This window comes from Chiloscyllium plagiosum, chromosome 10, assembly GCF_004010195.1.
Source record: "Chiloscyllium plagiosum isolate BGI_BamShark_2017 chromosome 10, ASM401019v2, whole genome shotgun sequence".
Lineage (NCBI taxonomy): Eukaryota > Metazoa > Chordata > Chondrichthyes > Orectolobiformes > Hemiscylliidae > Chiloscyllium > Chiloscyllium plagiosum.
In genome coordinates, this window is record NC_057719.1 from 43,566,789 (window position 1) to 43,586,372 (window position 19,584).

A 19,584-nucleotide genomic window follows, 5' to 3' on the forward strand; every position below is an offset into this window, starting at 1 on the left:
GCCGGCGGCCTGCACCTGCGCGGTGAGTGGGCTGGCCCGGCGGCTGCTCGCGCCTGCGCCTGCTCCTGCTCCTTGGTGGGGGTGCCTCGCGTCGGCGTCAGGGCAGGTAGGGCCTTGCTTGGTGTGTAATCCTGGGCTTGTTGAGGTTTTCCTGTTGAGCAAAAGAGGGAAATCCAGCACAAAAAAACAACTTCAGATTTGCATTTTGGAGGTGACTGTTAGTCCAGCCTCAGTCTAATAAGGGGAGAAAAACCAAAAGAACCGTGGGTGCTGGAAATCAGAAACAAAACAGTAATTGCTGGGAAAACTTAGCAGGGTCACTGAACCCGAAACATTAACTCTGCTTTCTCTCCAGACCTGGAGAGTTTTTCTAGCAATTTCTATTTTTGATCAATTTGATCTGTTTGTCCAGTGTTCGGCTCTGCGGCAAGACCTGGCGTCACTTGTTTTCAAACGTAAGAAAAAAGGTGTTTCTGTCTTTTATCCTGTTCAAGAAGGACGGATTGCACCCGAATTAGAAGGGGACTAATTTACTGGCAGGGAGATTTGCTAGAGCTGCTCGGTAGGATTTAAACTAGTAAGGTGGGGTGGAGGGGGAGCGGGAACGTGAGGTGGTGGGTCTCAGTGAGATAATGAGGAAATACATCAATCTGAGACTGGTACAGTTGAGAAAAGAAGTGAGTCAAACAGCAGGGACAAAGCAGAGAATAAGATGGGACTGATAAATTAAACTGCATTTACTTCAATGCAAGGGGGTCTAACAGGGAAGGCAGATGAACTCAGAGCATAGTTAGGAACAGGGACTGGGAAACCATAGCAATTACAGAAACATGGCTCAGGGATGGACAGGACTAGCAGTTTATAAGAAAGGGTGGTAAGAGAGGAGGGGCAATGGCGTTTTTGTGATAAGGGATAGCTTTACAGTTGTACTGAGGGATGATATTCCCAGAAATACATCCAGGGAAGTTATTTGGATGGAACTGAGAAATAAGAAAGGGGTGATCACCTTATTAGGATTGTATTAGAGACCCCCCCCCCAGTAGTCAGAGGGAAATTGAGAAACAAATTTGTAAGGAGATCTCAGTTATCTGTAAGAATAATAGGGTGGTTATGGTTGGGGATTGCCATAGTGTTAAGGATTTAGATGGAGAGGAATTTAAGTGTGTACAAGAAAACATTCTGATTCAGTATGAGGATGTACCTATGAGAGAAGGTGCAAATCTTGACCTGCTCTTGGGAATAGGGCAGGTGACTGAGGTGTCAGTGGGGGTGCAGTTTGGGGCCAGCAACCATAATTCTATTAGTTTTAAAATAATAGTGGAAAAAGATATACCAGATCTAAGTTGAAGTTCTAAATTGGAGAAAGGCCAGTTTTGACGGTATTAGACAAGAACTTTCAAAAGCTGATTGGGTGCAGATGTTCGCAGTTAAAGGGTTGGCTGGAAACTGGTAAGCCTTCAGAAATATGATAATGAGAGCGCAGAGACAGTATATTCCTGTTAGGGTGAAAGGAAAGACTGGTAGGTATAGAGAATATTGGATGACTGAAGAAATTGAGGGTTTGGTTAAGAAAAAGATGTATATGTCAGGTATAGACAGTATAAATTAAGTGAATCCTTAGAAGAGTATAAATGCAGTAGGAGTATACGTAAGAGGGAAATCAGGAGGGCAAAAAGAGGACATGAGATAGCTTTGGCAAATAGAGTTAAGGAGAATCCAAAGGGTTTTTACAAATACATTAAGGACAAAAGGGTAACTAGGGAGAGAATAGAACCCCTCAAAGATCAGCAAGGCTGTGTTTGTGTGGAGCTGCAGGACATGGGGGAGACATTAAAGGATTATTTTGCATCAGTGTTTACTGTGGAAAAGGATATGGAAGATATAGAATATAGGGAAATTGATGGCAACATCTTGAAAAATGTCCATATTACAGAGGAGGATGTGCTGGATGTCTTGAAATGCATAAAAATGGATAAATCCTCAGGACCTGATCAGGTGTACCCAAGAACTCTGTGGGAAGCAAAGGAAGTGATTGCTGAGATATTTGTATCATCGATAGTCACAGGTGAGGTACCGGAAGACTGGAGGTTGGGTAACATGGTGCTACTATTTAAGAAAGGTGGTAAGGACAAGCCAGAGAACTATAGATCAGTGAGCCTGACCTCGGTGGTGGGCAAGTTGTTGGAAGGAATCCTGAGGGACAGGATGTACCTGTATTTGGAAAGGCAAGGACTGATTAGGGATAGTCAATAGGGCATTGTGTGTGGGAAATCACGCCCCACAAACTTGATTGAGTTTTTTGAAGAAGTAAGAAAGAGGATTGTTGAGAGCAGAGCAGTAGACATGATCTATATGGACTTCAGTAAGGCATTTGACAAGGTTTCCTTTGGGAGACTGGTTAGCAAGGTTAGATCCCAAGGAATATAGGGAGAACTAGCCATTTGGATACAGAACTGCCTGAAAGGTTGAAGACAGACGGTGGTGCTGGAGGGTTGTTTTTCAGACTGGAGGCCAGTGGAGTGCAACAAGGATCGGTAGTAGGTCCACTACTTTTCGACATTTATATAAATAGTTTGGACGTGAGATTAAGAGGTGTAGTTAGTAAGTTTGCAGATGACACCAAAATTGGAGGTGTAGTGGACAGCAGGATTACAATGGGATCTTGATCAGATGAGCCAATGGGCTGAGGAGTGGCAGATGGAGTTTAGTTTAGATAAATGGGAAATGCTGCATTTTGGGAAAACAAGTCTTAGCAGAACTTATACACTTAATGGTAAGATCCTCAGGAGTGTTGCTGGACAAAGAGATCTTGGAGTGCAGGTTCGTAGCTCCTTGAAAGTGGAGTCGCAGGTAGATAGGATAGTGAAGAAGGCATTTGATATGCTTTCCTATATTGGTCAGAGTATTGAGTACAGGAGTCAGAGGTCATGTTGTGACTGTACAGGATATTGGCTAGGCCACTTTTGGAATATTGGATTATCGGAAGGGTGTTGTGAAACCTGAAAGGGTTCAGAAAAGATTTACAAGGATGTTACCAGCTTGGAGGGTTTGAGCTTTAGGGAAAGATTGTATAGGCTGGGGCTGTTTTTCCTGCAGCGTCAGAGGCTGAGATGTGACCTTATAGAGGTTTATAAAATTATGAGGGGCATGGATAGTGTAAATAGACAAGGTCTTTTCCCTGGGGTGAGGGAGTCCAGAACTAAAGGGCATAGGTTGGGTGAGAGGGAAAAGATTTAAAAAGAGATTTAATGGGCAACGTTTTCACCAGGGTGGTGCATGTGTGGAATGGGCTGCCAGGGGAAATGGTGCAGGCTAATACAATTACAACATTCAAAAGACATCTGGATGGGTATATGAATAGGAAGGGTTATGGTCTGGGGGCTGACAGGTAGGTCTAGATTGGGTTGGGATGTCTGATTTGCGTGGACGAGTTGGACCGAAGAGTCTGTTTCCGTGCTGTGCACCTCTATGACTCTCTCCAACTCGCAGTGGCATCACATTTGTCATACAAGTGATTGAAAGCATAAATCTTGAACCTGGTTTTTAATAAATATGCGACTATTCTAATCCTTTTTTTTGTGGCTACAGAAAATCTATCAAGATGCTGTTTGTGAAGACAGTGACATCCTTCATGGCTGTGCAGTGTGTCCGTTCTCGTGTTTGCCACAGAAAGTTTTGGGGATGGTTGAATGCTGTTTTCAACAAGTGAGTTTAAAGTAAATGATAATTTACCACTTTGAAATCTTTTCCTAATATACATAGTAATGGTACATTTCCTTTCAAATAGGGTGGATTATGATCGTATAAAGGATGTTGGTCCAGACAGAGCTGCATCCGAGTGGCTACTTCGTTGTGGTGCTAGTGTGCGTTACAAAGGCTTTGATAAATGGCAGAAAGATTACAATCACCTACCCACTGGCCCATTGGAGAAATTCAAAATTGAAAGAATTGATGCCACTGAATCATGCATTATGTTCAAAGGATTTGACTACCTGGGTATTGTATCTTAAGTAATAGTTCATTTCTAACAGTTTGCGAATAGTTTTGAACAACATTTCTAATGGCTTTTGGAATTCGGGAATTAAAAATGAGACACCTATAACATCTTATGTCAGCATGTACTGTCACCTTTTTGTTATAAATTGCTATAATCACAATTATAATGGAAACTCCACATAAACATGTATGATTCTAATTGCACCTAATATTAGAGGCAGTGCAACGTATTATTGGCAGGGAGGTTTAGTTAGTGTTATAAGTTTTACATAGTTTCCATTGTAACTGGATATAGGAATAGAATTACAATGAAATTTAGGACATTATGTTTAAATGTATACATTTAAAACTGAATTACATTTGTTCAAACCAGCCCAATATACTCCTTCCTGTTCTATTTAAAAAGTGCACTTGGTATTTGAATCCCTGATGGTGACATGATGGCACACTGATTCGTATTTAATTAAAGAGGGAAACCAAAGGAATCATAATTAACTACTTCATTCTTGTTTTAATTCTAATAATTTAAAAGAAGAATGATGTTTAAGTATTTAATTACTGATGGTATCATTGTGGGGTATTGGTTTGCAACTGCTGTGCGTAAAAGAATTGAATTAACATTAATTTGAAATGTTGAACTCTGCAAAACCATAAATTAATAACCTTTTTCTAATCCATCTTATTCAAATGTGATGTCAAGAATATTATTAGTGTCAACAATCTGATGTAAACCTAGCATCCCCAAAATCATTTTGCCAGGTTTCTCCAGCCTTTGATTGCTCCCAGAAGTACCTTGCTTATGTATTCCATTTTAAATTTGATTATTGGCAGGCTGTTTCCAATAAACAGGACAGTTTTTATTTTCACTTTTGGAAATATCATGGTTACACTGCTGAAACTGGACATGTAGAGATCAAGATGGTCAAAAGTCTGAAATTAGATGAAGTGTCAAGAGTAGGGCAGGACTTATACATTTAATGGTAAGGTCCTGGGGGTGTTGCTGAACAAAGAGATCTTGGCGTGTAGGTTCATAGTTCTTTGAAAGTGGAGTCACAGGTAGATAGGATAGTGAAGAAGGCATTTGGTATGATTTCCTATTTTGGTCAGAGCATCGAGTAAAGGAGTTGGGACATCATGTTGTGGCTGTACAAGACATTGGTTAAGCCATTTTTGGAATATTATGTGCAATTCTGGTCTCCCTTCTATCAGAAAGATGTTGTTAAACTTGAAAAAGTTCAGAAAAGATTTACAAGGATGTTACCAAGGTTGGAGGGTTTGTACCAAAGGGAACCGCTGAATAGGGTGGGGCTGTTTTTCTGGAGCATTAGTGGCTGAGGGGTGACCTTATAGAAATTTATAAAATCATGAGGGGCATGGATAGGGTAAACAGAGAACATCCTTTCCATGGGTTGGGAGTTGGGGTAAAAGGTATCTAAGGGGCAACTTTTTCACGCAAAGGATGGTGTGTGTATGGACTGAACTGCCAGGGGAAGTGGTGGAGGGTGGTACAATTACAACATTTAAAAGGCATCTGGATATGAAAAGGCATATGAATAGGGAAGGTTTAGAGGGATATGGGCCAAGTGCTGGCAAATGGGACTAGATTAGGTTAGGATATCTGGTCGGCATGGACGGGTTAGACCGAAGGGTCTGTTTCCGTGCTGTACACCTCTATTAGATTAGATTACTTGCAGTGTGGAAACAGGCCCTTCGGCCCAACAAGTCCACACCGCCCTGCCGAAGTGCAACCCACCCATACCCCTACATTTACCCCTTACCTAACACTACGGGCAATTTAGCATGGCCAATTCACCTGACCTGCACATCTTTGGACTGTGGGAGGAAACCGGAGCAAACGGAGGAAACCCACGCAGACACGGGGAGAACGTGCAAACTCCACACAGTCAGTCGCCTGAGGTGGGAATTGAACCCGGGTCTCTGGCGCTGTGAGGCAGCAGTGCTAACCACTGTGCCACCGTGCCGCCCATATTCTGTGAGTTGTGAAACTGAAGGAAATTACATAGGTATGGATAGGTGAGTCCATGGAGGGAATTAAAAACAAATGTGAGAATCTAAATTTGAGTATTGCTTAACCATGAGCCAGTGTAGGTTAGCAAGCAAGGAGAAGGTAGCTGAACAGGTCTTGAGGCATATAAGGACATGGTAGCAGATTTTCAGATATTTTTAAGTTTACAAATGTTAGTGTGTAAGATTAGTCCGGTCTAGAGGTAACAAAGAAATGTACAAACAATGATAAACTTGAACAATTAATAGGATCAAATCAGTCAATGTTAAGGAGGTGTCAGTAAGCATCAAAAAGCTGGGCAACTCCATTCTTAAAATTTACCAATTTCCTTTTGGAAGCAACCAAAATATATTTGTTTATGCTGTTATATTGAATGATCCGTCTGAAAGGTTCCCCCAGTTGAAGACTTACAATTAAATGTAAAATCTATATGGCAAAAAAACTGTGAAGTAAACAATTCTGAGTAAAATTCTCATTATTTTGTTATGAAGATGTGAATAAGGCAACAGTATAACCCTGGGTCGAACAACTCGATTAGTTCATTGTCTGGAGACAAAAACAAATTTGAATTCGGCCAATTAGTTTAAATTATGCCTCGAAAAAATACCAATTTCCAATTAAGTTTGAATTGAGTATATTGACAATTTTAAATGCCAGTGACACAATCCAATGCTCTGGGGTATAAGACCGGGGGGGGGGGGGGGGGGACACCTCATTGTGTAGCAGTTCCAGTTCTGTTTCTGGCCAATGGATATGTCTCTCTTTCTCTCTCACTCAATCAGGGTACCTCTCTCTCTCTCTCTCTCTCCCACAAAGGGAAACAACCTTTCTACATCTGTCCTCTTAAATCCCCTAAGAATATAATATGTTTCAATAAGGTTCTAAATTCCAATGAATGAAGGTCCATCCTACTCAGCCTCTCCTCTAAATTTGGCATCAGCCTGGTGAACCAACTCAGAACTGCCTAAAGTGCCAGTTCGTCATTCCTTGGAATCGGAGCTCAAAACTGTTCACAGTATTCCAGCTATGGTCTGATTAGTACTGTATACAGTTTTAGCAAAACCTCCCAATTTTTCTCTCTCATTCACATTAAAAGTCTACATTCCAATTGTCTTTCCTATTACCCAATGAATTTGGATGATAGCTTTTTAAAATTTTATGACTCCTTGCTCCCTCTGTTCCATAGACACTTTCAGTCTTTTTTCATTTAAATAACATTTAGCTTCTGTATTCTTCCTGCCAAAGTGAATGACCCATTACATCTGCCAAGTTTTTGCCCACTCATTTAACCTCTCTATGTCCTGTGGTAGACCCTTTGTGTCATTCTCAACATTGGCTTTCGCGACTATTTTTGTGTGGTCCACAAACTTGGCTATAGTATTTTACTTTTCACATCCAAGTCATTATTATATATTGTAAAATATTGTGGCTCCAGCAATAATCCCTTTAGCACACCACAGATTGCCATCATGAAAATGTTCCCTACTCTCTGTCTTCTTTATACTACCTCCAACACCATGGACTCTTGTCAAGGAGTCAATTGAGTGGTACATTACCAAATGTCTTCTGAAAATCCAAATATATTACATTCATTGCTTCCCCTTTATCTGTCCTGGTTGTTACCACTTCAGAGAGTTCTAGTATATTTTTTTGGCATGATTTCCCTTTATGAAGCCATGCTGACTCTATTTAATTATATTATATACTTCTGAATACCTGACTTTTACATCCTGTATAGTAGACTTTATTTTCCCAAGAACAGATATTAACCAAACTGGCCTATAGTTACCTGTTCATTTTTTTGTCTTTTTACCTTCATAAATAAAGATGTGACATTTGCAGTTATCCATTCTCTGGATCTTTTCCAGAACTTAAAAAATTCTTGGACAATTAGTACCAGTGTACACTATCATTTGTAACTACTTCCTTTAGTATCCAAAGATGCATTCCATCAGGTCCAGGAGACCTGTTGATCTTTAGCCCCACTAGTGACTTCTTATGTCGTTTTTTTTTGTTTACTTCATCTCTTCCTTTTGTCCTTTGAACATTTTAGTAATTTTGGAATGCTATTAATGTCTACCATAATAAAGACTGATGCAAATTATTTATTCAACTCATCTGCCATTTCCTGGTTCTCTGTTAAAATTTCCCCAGCCTCATTCTCCAAGAAGCCCCTGTTCACTTTGGCTTCTCTCTTCCTTTTAATTTATTTAAAGAAGCTCTTGCTGTTCATCTTAATATTACTTGCAAGTTTACCTCAAAGTTTATTTTCTCCGTCTTCATTTTTGTTTGGTCAGCTTTTGTTAGTTTATGAAACTTGTCCAATCCTCTGGCTTAATAAGTGAATTCTTTGGCTACAAATACAACTTCCTTGGCCATCAAGGGTGGGGCTTGAACCTGGAGCTGCTGATTGAGAGGAAGAGATGATACTAATTGCACCACAAATCCTCTTTGAAATGCAGTGACTATCACTTGTACTTATTTCCCTCTTTGACCTACTTCTGATCTAAAAGCATCACCACTGTCTCTTCTCTGTAGTACTTAGAGTCATAGAGATTAGATTAGATTACATTACAGTGTAGAAACAGGCCCTTCGGCCCAACAAGTCCACACCGACCCGCCAAAGCGAAACCCACCCATACCCCTACATTTACCCCTTACCTAACACTACGGGCAATTTAGCATGGCCAATTCACCTGACCCTGCACATCTTTTGGACTGTGGGAGGAAACCGGAGCACCCGGAGGAAACCCACGCAGACACGGGGAGAACATGCAAACTCCACACAGTCAGTCGCCTGAGGCGGGAATTGAACCCAGGTCTCAGGCGCTGTGAGGCAGCAGTGCTAACCACTGTGCCACCGTGCCGCCCACAAATGTAGAGATGTACAGCATGGAAACAGACCCTTCGGTCCAACCCGTCCATGTCGACCAGATATCCCAACCCAATCTAGTCCCACCTGCCAGCACCTGGCCCATATCCCTCCAAACCCTTCCTATTCATATACCCATCCAAATGCCTCTTAAATGTTGCAATTGTACCAGCCTCCACATCGTCTGGCAGCTCATTCCATACACGTACCACCCTCTGCGTGAAAAAGTTGCCCCTTAGGTCTCTTTTATATTTTATATTTATAAAAATATCTTTTATATTTTTCCCCTCTCACCCTAAACCTATGCCCTCTAGTTCTGGACTCCCCGACCACAGGGAAAAGACTTTGCCTAATTATCCTATCCATGCCCCTCATAATTTTGTAAACCTCTATAAGGTCACCCCTCAGCCTCCGACGCTTCAGGGAAAACAGCCCCAGCCTGTTCAGCCTCTCCCTGTAGCTCAAATCCTCCAACCCTGGCAACATCCTTGTAAATCTTTTCTGAACCATTTCAAGTTTCACAACATCTTTCCAATAGGAAGGAGACCAGAATTGCACACAATATTGAAACAGTGGCCTAACCAATGTCCTGTACAGCCACAACATGACCTCCCAACTCCTGTACTCAATACTCTGACCAATAAAGGAAAGCATACCAAACGCCCTCTTCACTATCCTATCTACCTGCGACTCCACTTTCAAGGAGCTATGAACCTGCACTCCAAGGTCTCTTTGTTCAGCAACCTGATGCTATCTGCTTCTGTTACTCACCAGCAGTTTTGCAAAATCTATTTTAGGGTGGTTTATGTAGTAATTTTATCCTTAAAGATAGACCTAAGACTGTACGTAAGTGTTGGTTATCTATCCTAACTGTTTCCAGAATTCCTCAGAATGCAGAGTACATTCAGTACTTCCAGTTGGCATCCCTCCTCCCTGCCACTTCTTTTTTCCCCTCTCCATCTCCACTAATTCTTATTGTTTCCATATTTAACTCTTTTCAGTTACTCTGCCTCAAATACTGCTATTTCTTTGTAACCCAAAATTAGCACAATTCTTCCACTTTACGCAATGCCTGAGACCTCCTGTTGCATCAGATTTCCTCAGCTACAGCTTCTTACTGTGCTACTAGGACCCTTACTTCACAGTACAAGACATTGCAAGTCCCAGCCTCAGCCTTGCCTCGAGTGCTGGCAGAAGCCAGCAGTCACATTTAATATATTTAAACAAATAGGGAAAAATTATGTTATGACTAATCGTGCGTGCCTGATATTTAAAATCAAATGTGGTAAAAATGTTCTCAGTGTAAAGAAATATCAGAATTTTTTGGCAGATTTGTAAAAGGCCTTGTGTAAGGTTTGTCATGTGTTTATTTCATTGTAGATTATCTGGAGCATGTTGAAGAAATTAAATTCCAAAGGTGTATATACATTCAAGATGAATGTCTTGAGAGATTATGCAGGATACAAAATTTGCAAAAGAGCCTTCAATGGCTGGAAATTATTTCCTGTGGAAATGTCACAGACCGGGGAATTATATCACTTCACCTTCTTAAGTAAGTATTTTGGGAGAAAAGAAATACTGTTACAAGGTAGTATCATTTAAAAAGTTAAATACTTTGGCATTCGTGTCTTCGTTACAAGACATTTTACTTCAGTTAGCCAACTAAAAATTGAGTGAAGTTATAATAAGTGCTTGATATACAGCTAAATAATGAATCAACAATTCTAAGGGTAAAAATTATTTTAGTCAACTAATTTAATAAATTGTACCTAATCCCAAATTCATTACAGTATTTGAACTTTGCGTTCTCATTGATGGAATTCTGATTAAAGTTCCTGAAAATGCAGCGAAGTGTTAAGCTTCCTTCTATTCCCCAACAAGCTCGGGAAGTGATTGCTGGGCTCCTTTCTGAGATACTTGTTTCATTGATAGCCACAGGTGAGATGCCGTAAGAGTGGAGGTTGGCTAACGAAAAGTGATAAGGAAAAGCCAAGAAACTACAGAATGATAAGCCTGACTTAAGTGGTGGACAAATTGTTGGAGGGGATACCAATGGACAGGATTTAGAGTCATAGAGATGTACAGCATGGAAACAGACCCTTAGGTCCAACCCGTCCATGCTGACTAGATATCCCAATCCAATCTAGTCCCACCTGCCAGCACGGGCCCATAACCCTCCAAACCCTTCCTATTCATATCCCCATCCAAATGTCTCTTAAATGTTGCAATTGTACCAGCCTCCACCACTTCCTCTCGTGGCAGCTCATTCCATACACATATCATTCTCTGTGTGAAAAAGTTGCCCCGCAGGTCTCTCTTATATCTTTCCCCCCTCACCCTAAACCTATGCCCTCTAGTTCTGGACTCACCGACCCCAGAGTAAAGACTTTGCCTATTTACCCTATCCATGCCCCTCATAGTTTTGTAAACTTCTATAAGGTCACCCCTCAGCCTCCGACGCTCCAGAGAAAACAGCCCCAGCCTGTTCAGCCTCTCCCTATAGCTCAAATCCTCCAACCCTGGCAATATCCTTGTAAATCTTTTCTGAACCCTTTCAAGTTTTACAACATCTTTCCAATAGGAAGGAGACCAGAATTGCACGCAGTATTCCAACAGTGGCCTAACCAATATTCTGTACAGCCGCAACATGACCTTCCAACTCCTGTACTCAATACTCTGACCAATAAAGGAAAGCGTACTGAACGCCTTCTTCAGTACCCTATCTACCCACGACTCCACTTTCAAGGAGCTATGAACCTGCACTCCAAGGTCTCAGCAACAGGTCCCCAGGACCTTACCATTAAGTGTATAAGTCCTGCTAAGATTTGTTTACCCAAAATGCAGCACCTCTCATTTATCTGAATCAAACTTCATCTGCCACTTATCAGCCCATTGGCCCATCTGATCAAGATCCCGTTGTAATCTGAGGTAACCCTCTTCGCTGTCCACTACTCCTCCAATTTTGGTGTCATCTGACAACTTACTAACTGTACCTCTTATGCTTGCATCTAAATCATTTATGTAAATGACAGAAAGTAGAGGACCCAGCACCGATCCTTGTGGCACTCCACTGGTCACAGACCTCCAGTCTGAAAAACAGTATGTGAACATAGGAGATATGATTAGTAAGTTTGGAGATGGTGGGTAGTGGACAGCAAGAAAGTTGCCTCAGAGTACAACGGAACCTTGATCAGATGGGCTAATGGGCTGAGGAGTGGTAGATGGAATTTAATTTAGATAAATGTGAGATGCTCCATTTTGGAAAGGTAAAGCAGGGCAGGACTTATACACTTCATGGTAAGGTCCTGGGGAGTATTGCTTAAAAAAGAGACTTTGGAGTGTGGATTCATAGCTCCTTGAAAATGGAGTCGCAGATGGACAGAATAGTGAAGAAGCTTTTGGTGTGCTTGCCTTTATTGGTCAGTTACGAGATCCTGTTGTGGCTGTACAGGACATTGGTTAGACCACTTTTGAAATACCCTGTTCAAATCTGGTTTCCCTGCTAAAGGAGGGGTGTTGTGAAACTTGAAAGAGTTCAGAAAAGATTTACGAGGATGTTGTCAGGATTGAAGGGTTTGAGCTGCAGGGTAGGGGTGAATAGCCTGGTGCTATTTTTTCCTGGAGTGTCGGAGGCTGAGGTTTATAAAATCATGAAGGGCATGGATAGGTTAAATAGACGAGATCTTTTCCCCAGGATGGGGAGTCCAGAACTAGAGGGCATAGGTTTAAGGTGAGAGGGGAAAGATTTAAAAGGGACCTAAGGGGCAACCTTTTCACACAGAGGATTGTGCATCTATGGAATGAGCTGCCAGAGGAAGTGGTGAAGACTGGTACAATTACAATATTTAAAAGACATCTGGATGGGTATATGAATAGGAAAGGTTTAAAGGGATATGGACCAAGTACTGGCAAATGGGACCAGATTCATTTAGGATATCTACTTGGCATGGACAAGTTGGACCAAAGGGTCTGTTTCCATGCTATACAGCTCTATGGCTCTGTGACTGTATGACCTGCCCCACCCACCCAGATGAAATGCTTAATACAACAGCATCAACTTTCGTTTATGTAGCTCTAATTATGCAGAGAATCCCAATGTACTTTGCAGGATGTGAACAACCAAAAGGATGTCCAAGCCAAAAAGAAAAGTTTGGGAGGGGGGTAAAGAGAGAGAGAGAGAGCTTGCCAGAGGTGGAATTTACATGGGGGGTGTTAAAGGAGAGGGAATGGAAAGTGTGGTCAAGAGTGGCCAGCAGAGAGAATTCAAGATTGTGGAATCTAGATAATTAAAGATATGGCATTTAATAGTAAGGCAAAAGTATGCATAAAAGATCAATATCAGATGAAAATATGATTTAAAAAAAACAGTTGAAGTGCTGAGATTAGAGCTCAGAAAAGCCAAACCATAAAGGGATTCAAATACAAGTATTGAAAATTTTATTGAAGCTTTAAAAATGAGAAGCAAATATTTCATGGCAGGGATAGGAATTGTAGATAAGCAAGACTGTGTGTAGGAAATTATAAATGAGAATGGCAGACCAGATAAGAAATCTGTTCTGAAGAACTCATACAGACTTGAAACAACTCTTTCTCTCTCCAGATGCTGCCAGATCTGCAACGTTTCTCCTGCATGCTGTTTGTTTCAGGTTTCCAACATCCACAATATTTTGCCTTTTATTACTGCAGTGATGATAGTTTAGAATAACCAGTGATCACTACATTTTGATGTTTTTAACTTATTCATGAAATGTGAGCATTCCTAATTGTCTGTGAGAATGTGGTGATGAGCTATGCCTTGAACCATTGCAACCTGTATTATACACCCAAGTGCTATAAGGCAGGGTGTTCCATGGTTTTGAAAGTTATAAAAGAGACCTAAGGCAACTTTTCACACATAAGGTGGTACATGTATGGAAGGAAGTGGTGGAGGATGGTACAATTGCAACATTTAAAAGGCATCTGAATGGTTTTATGAATAGGAAGGGTTTGGAGGGATATGGGCCGGGTGCTGCCAGGTGGGACTAGATTGTGTTGGGATATCTGGTCGGCGTGGACGAGTTGGACTGAAGTGTCTGTTTCCGTGCTGTACATCTGACTCTAGGGTGACAGGTATGTTAATGCTAGTAGTTGAGTAATTGCTCTAATGTATTTGCATTGTACACAGGATGTTGAAACCATTTTGGCTGCTACAAAGGGGCTGATATGCACAGTATTCACAGTACCACGTTTAGGCAGTTTAGGATCTATGTAGAAATCTCAATAAGTATAAAAGTCAATTGGCCCAATCTGGTGTTAATGTTTATCCTGTATACTAAGTCATTCTGATTGTGTGCTAATCCTGCTTCCAATCCCCTGATTCCTTTTACCATCTATCTGATCTTACAAATTGATATTATTTTTCCTTCAATCACTAAGTATGCTCAGACATACTACAGTCTGTGTGCAGCAAAAGTACACTGATAATTTACACATATCAACATGCACCATCAAACTAAGTGAGAAAATTGTAGTGCAATCACAATGTTCTAATAAATGATATTCTGTTATATCATGAAATGTTTCTTAGAAGGTATTTTAATGCAGTATTTAATTTTGGAGCTGATAAAATTATGTATTGATTTGAAGTACAGGGAAATGTTTGAATGTCACTTTTTTTTCTGTACCGAGTGTTAAATCTTGATTTCCTCATCTTGCAGAAACCTAAGATATTTGTTTCTGAGTGATCTTCCTGGCATAGAAGAAAAAGAAAAAACTCTTCAGATTTTAATAAGAGCTTTACCTAACTGTGAAATTAAAGTTGATCTTTAGTAAAACTACAACTTACAAATTTATGTATAGTTTAAATACAATGCTACTTTGGAATAAGGATCACAAAAATATTATCATGCTTTATTGATAAAGTCGTTAGATATCAATGTGTTAGCCACAAGTGCACTCACTGAAGTTGCCCAAGGTGTTTTATTCTCATTTGTCAAATTAGATTTGAGCCTTTATATTGAAAAGACTTCATCTGTAGTAATTATTCATTTATTAGTTCTATAAAAATCCATGAATCAAGATTGTAAAAGTTTCAATAGTTTATAAAGTACATAAATTATAATCGAAAATGTTCAAACATCAATTCTATTCATTTTGTAGTATAGGAAAGAAACCTTCCCTATTAGTCATTATTTCAAAATACTTTGGTTTAAAATGTGCATACAGTTATCAGGAGACTGCATTATTTTTACTTTCTGTAGTTTGTATTTATTTGTATTTATAATAATTTACATTTCTGATACGGAGCGGCATACACTTGCTTTTAGGTATAAATGAACTGGATGTGCAATTTATTCCAGTATTAACAGATTTGTGGCTAAATATACAACATAAATGGAGATTTTTAAATCAATGAAGTTAAGTATTGCAGATTTTGTAATCTATTTGCAGGTTATAATTTCAGCTGTTCATAAGTATACATTTACAACAATGATACCTCATTAAGGTATAAACCAATGATTTTACAAAAGCTATGATCTTACAGTAGTCACACCTGCAGTTTGTTTTAGTTGTTTGATTCAAATATGTTAGATTACCTTTTCAGTGCTAATTCTTAATTTGTGTATTTTTAAAAATGTTGTACCTGTTTATTTCGTTCATATCAAAATTGTCAAGCTAAATCACTCCTGTGTATAAATACATAGTAAGCAGAACACTGAATTTTGCATGTTAAGAACTATCATTTATTTGCAGTCTTGATCCACTAATTGATAAGTATTTGATTTTAAATCTATGTGCATCCAAACTGAATTATTTTAATTTAGGTTATCTGCTGGACTAAACAGCTCATTCTGACTACATTGAGTATTGTACTAGAGTTGGAATCTAAATGGAGCAAGAATGTAAAGAAGTGAGAATTTTCAGAGCAGGGTATTTTAAGGAATTGGTTGAAATGGGTGGTTTAAGAACTCACCAGAAATGCAAACCACACTACTCAAAAATAATTTCATGCAGAAGTCAGGTGAGGTCTGAAGGCATAACATTTGTTTCTTGTAAATTTCTGTGAATCCAATATTTCAATCCCTTAATACACCACTTTAAATCTAAAAAATGTCAGTTAATACATTATTAGACAAAGGCTAAAAAGAATCTTTGGCCTGCTGATCCCACAGCTGTAGAAGACAAATGTTGGCAGTATTCTTGACTAAGTCAACTTTTGTTAGGTATACAGATTGAACCTTGATTATCCAGCATTCAATTATCTGAATTTTGGATTATCCAGTAAGATTGCAAGGTCCTGATGTTTGGCTAAACTGTATTAGCCGGTATTCGATTATCCGACAAAATATGCTCTGCCCGTGCCGTTCAGATAATCAAGGTTCCTCTGTGTACATAGTGAAACATTGCACTCCTTGGGTAAGTTCCGACCCCAAAAATGCTAATGCAACTTGGGTTTTGTCTAGCAAATGGGATTACAGTTTAAAACATTTTCAAGCATGTTGTAAAATTGCAGAAAATATTTTGTATTTCCATTGTACACATTTTAAAAAAAAACCGTGACCAAGTATTTTCCAGTTCATGCTCATTTCATTCATTTTAAACACACAAAGAAAAATAATGAACTTAATAAAGAAAGTGCATACAATCTCAGGCTGGGTAACACTATTACGCACGTCTCCATTTTATTGTCCCCACCAAAAAGTTTAAAAACTCAACACCTCTTTTGGACACTTGGTTTTTTCAGGTAGGTGTCTTCAGTTTGTATCTTTTGTAACTTGGTACGTTATTGTCACTTGTTTAAATATTTGGTAGATGGTAATTATATTTCTGCTTGAAGTACTTCTTGCTTTCCATGGATGGAGGTATATTGCTGCTGGTAAGTTGTGGTAAGTACTGCAACTATACAAAAGAGTATAGAGGGAAAAAAAATCAAGGGAACAATAAACAACAACTGGAATTGACCTAAAAATAGCAACTAATTTCTGATGCATTTAGAGCACTTTTTAAAATCAAAACCTATTCTTGGGAAGGAGAAGTCATAACTCATTCTTATTTTGTTTGGCAGCTTTAAGCAGTATAATATTTAACAATAAATATTTGTATCATCACACAAATATTCGAATTAGGAACTGGGATGGCCATTATAGCCCCTTGAGCCTGCTCTGCCATTTGATAAGATGATCCTGGCTTAATCTGATTACTCCATCTTCCCCCAACCCCTTACTGGTCAGATGCCTTTGCATTAAAAATATTCAAATGTTTTCTCAAAAGTTGGTAGAAGACTCCCAAACTGCTAGAGAAACATTTTCTCATTTGTCTGAAGTGGATACCCTTGAAATAGCTTTTCAGTCAGGATCTTGCATATTTCAATCAAGTCCCCTCATAAGACAACCCACACATTACTCTAGTACATCTTTTCAGAAATGCTTCTAACACACTTGTATCCTTCCATAAAAGAGGACACCAGTATTGTACCGCAGTACTTCAGATGGAGTCTCACCAATTATCTATATAACTAAAGCATAACCTCCCTACTTTTGGGTCTAATCCCTCTGCAATCAACAATAACATTTTCTTATTACTTGCTGAACCTATGTATTAATCTCTGTGAATTATAAAGCAGGACACTCAGAATTCTCTGCATTCCATAGTTTTGCAGTCTCTTGCTACTTAAACTTTTTATTCTTCCTGCCAAAATGGATAATTTCCACATATATACTGCATTTGTTAGATCTTTGACTACTGAGTTCATCTATTAATATCCCTCTGTGGCCTCCTCATAGCTGCTTTGCTTATTGCTTGCTTACTTTTGCCTTTATAAATAGATTAAGCAACTATATCTTCAATTCCTTTATGCAAGTCATTTATATGCATTGTAAAAAGTTGAGACCACAGCACTGATCAAAGCAGCACATAACTAGTTATTTCTTTCCACACAAAAATGATCTATTTATGCAAACACTTGATTTCCTGTTAACTAAGCAATCTTAATTTATGCTAATGATGTGCTTTTTTTCCTCAGTAATAAGCATTGCTATGGTACCTTATCAAATACCTTCTGGAAATCTAAGCAATGAACATCCATCTATAATGGATGTCCTTCTGAGGACTCAAATTGGTTGGTTGAATATGACGTTCTTTTCTCAAATCTTGTTGACTCTGCCTGATTATTTTGAATTTTAAGTGCCCTCTCATCACTTTCTTTAATAATAGAATCATAGAGATGTACAGCATGGAAACAGACCCTGTGGTCCAACTCGTTCATGCTGACCAAATATTCTAAATTAATCTAGTCCCATTTGCCAGCAGTTGGCCCATATCACTCTAAACCCTTCCTATTCATGTACCTATTCAGATGCTTTTTAAAAGTTGTAATTGCACTAGCCTCAACCATTGCCTCTTGCAGCTCATTCCATACACTCACACCTTGCGCAAAAACGTTGCCACTTCGGTCCCTTTTAAATCTTTCCCCTCTCACCTTAAACTTATGCCCTCTAGTTCTAGACTCCCCCATCCCAGGGAAAAGACCTTATCCATGTTACTCATGATTTTATGAACTTCTATAAGGATACCCCTCAGCCACTGAAGCTACAGGGAAAATGGCCCCAGCCTATTCAACACATCCCTATAGATCAAACCCACCAACCCTGGCAACATCTTGTAAATCTTTTCTGAACCCTTTCGAGTTTCACAACATCCTTCCTATAGGAAAAGTTTCAACTTTGATCTCCAGCATCTGCAGACCTCACTTTCTCCTCGAAGATTTCAACTCCTATACTCAATGCCCTGACCAATAAAGGAAAGCATACTAAACATCTTCGCTATCCTGTCTACCTATGACTCAATTTTTTAAGGAATAATAGTTTCTAATATTTTCCCTATTGCATATAGTTCTTACATTCTGGCTCTGCGTTTTTAGATAAAGTTGTTAGAAGGGATAAGGACAGTTTAAGAAATAAAAATAATTCGGGATCTAAAATTACCATACCTTTGAAATATTTTGCTTTCAGACATGAATGGTTGCTAGAACACTGCAGAGAGTGTGTTGACAATCAAACGTCCCACATTAAACTGCGTGTGATATGTCTATACTACTGACTGTGTAACAAATTGATCATTACCTACAGGAAGTTTAATTATTTTCTGTATTTTTAAAATTGCTTTAAAAACCTGATATTTAGAAGCAACTGTCTCTCCCAGATCCTTTGTGGAAACATGATCCAAACATCCTAAAACATGACAATTATACCTTAAACACAATCTTCTATCTTGGTTTAGAGACTGGAAAAACTAGTAGATTTGGAGTCTGAATCAAAAGGATCAATTACCTCCAGCATTTGAGTGTATTGGGACAGATTTTGTCAAACTAATGATGTCTGAATAATGTATGTTTAGTTATACATATGTTTGAGGAGAAAGTGAGGTCTGCAGATGCTGGAGTTCAGAGCTGAAAATGTGTTGCTGGAAAAGAGTCTGAATCAAAAGGATCAATTACCTCCAGCATTTGAGTGTATTGGGACAGATTTTGTCAAACTAATGATGTCTGAATAATGTATGTTTAGTTATACATATGTTTGAGGAGAAAGTGAGGTCTGCAGATGCTGGAGTTCAGAGCTGAAAATGTGTTGCTGGAAAAGCGCAGCAGGTCAGGCAGGATCCAGGGAACAGGAGAATCGATGTTTCGGGCATAAGCCCTTCTTCAGGAATGAGG

The 19,584-nt window shown here is 39.3% G+C and overlaps 2 protein-coding genes across 7 annotated transcripts in view; one reads left to right on the forward strand and one right to left on the reverse strand.

Annotated features, from left to right (window-relative positions):
* The first annotated feature begins 30 nt into the window (after positions 1–30).
* On the forward strand, positions 31–16,533 carry dmac2l (distal membrane arm assembly component 2 like). Of its 4 annotated transcripts, none has more exons than XM_043697611.1 (5): positions 31–106; positions 3,589–3,705; positions 3,788–3,996; positions 10,275–10,446; positions 10,833–10,977. In XM_043697611.1, exons 2-5 carry the CDS (start codon positions 3,602–3,604, stop codon positions 10,834–10,836), a joined length of 489 nt encoding a protein of 162 aa, XP_043553546.1. In that variant the 5' UTR covers positions 31–106; positions 3,589–3,601; the 3' UTR covers positions 10,837–10,977. The 4 variants fall into 4 exon arrangements, with proteins under 4 accessions (XP_043553546.1, XP_043553543.1, XP_043553544.1 ...); XM_043697608.1 differs by lacking the exon at positions 10,833–10,977 and adding an exon at positions 14,591–16,533 and having other exon boundaries at positions 32–106; XM_043697609.1 differs by lacking the exons at positions 31–106; positions 10,833–10,977 and adding exons at positions 316–455; positions 14,591–16,533.
* Positions 16,534–16,634: 101 nt separating this feature from the next.
* The window catches only part of cdkl1 (cyclin-dependent kinase-like 1 (CDC2-related kinase)), a 40,814-nt gene continuing 37,864 nt past the window's right edge, over positions 16,635–19,584 (reverse strand). For all 3 annotated transcript variants that reach the window (XM_043697606.1, XM_043697607.1, XM_043697605.1), the window contains one exon: positions 16,635–16,772. In XM_043697606.1, coding sequence (XP_043553541.1) covers positions 16,671–16,772 — 102 coding nt within the window. In that variant the 3' untranslated portion in view covers positions 16,635–16,670. The remainder of the gene's footprint in view (positions 16,773–19,584) is intronic.

Bases quoted from the DNA above. Each gene is read 5' to 3' on its own strand.
- dmac2l (XM_043697608.1), top strand. From the start codon at position 3,602: ATGCTGTTTGTGAAGACAGTGACATCCTTCATGGCTGTGCAGTGTGTC. The intron at 3,997-10,274 runs GTATTGTATCTT...ATTTCATTGTAG, and splicing joins CAAAGGATTTGACTACCTGG to ATTATCTGGAGCATGTTGAA. The intron at 10,447-14,590 runs GTAAGTATTTTG...CTCATCTTGCAG, and splicing joins ATATCACTTCACCTTCTTAA to AAACCTAAGATATTTGTTTC.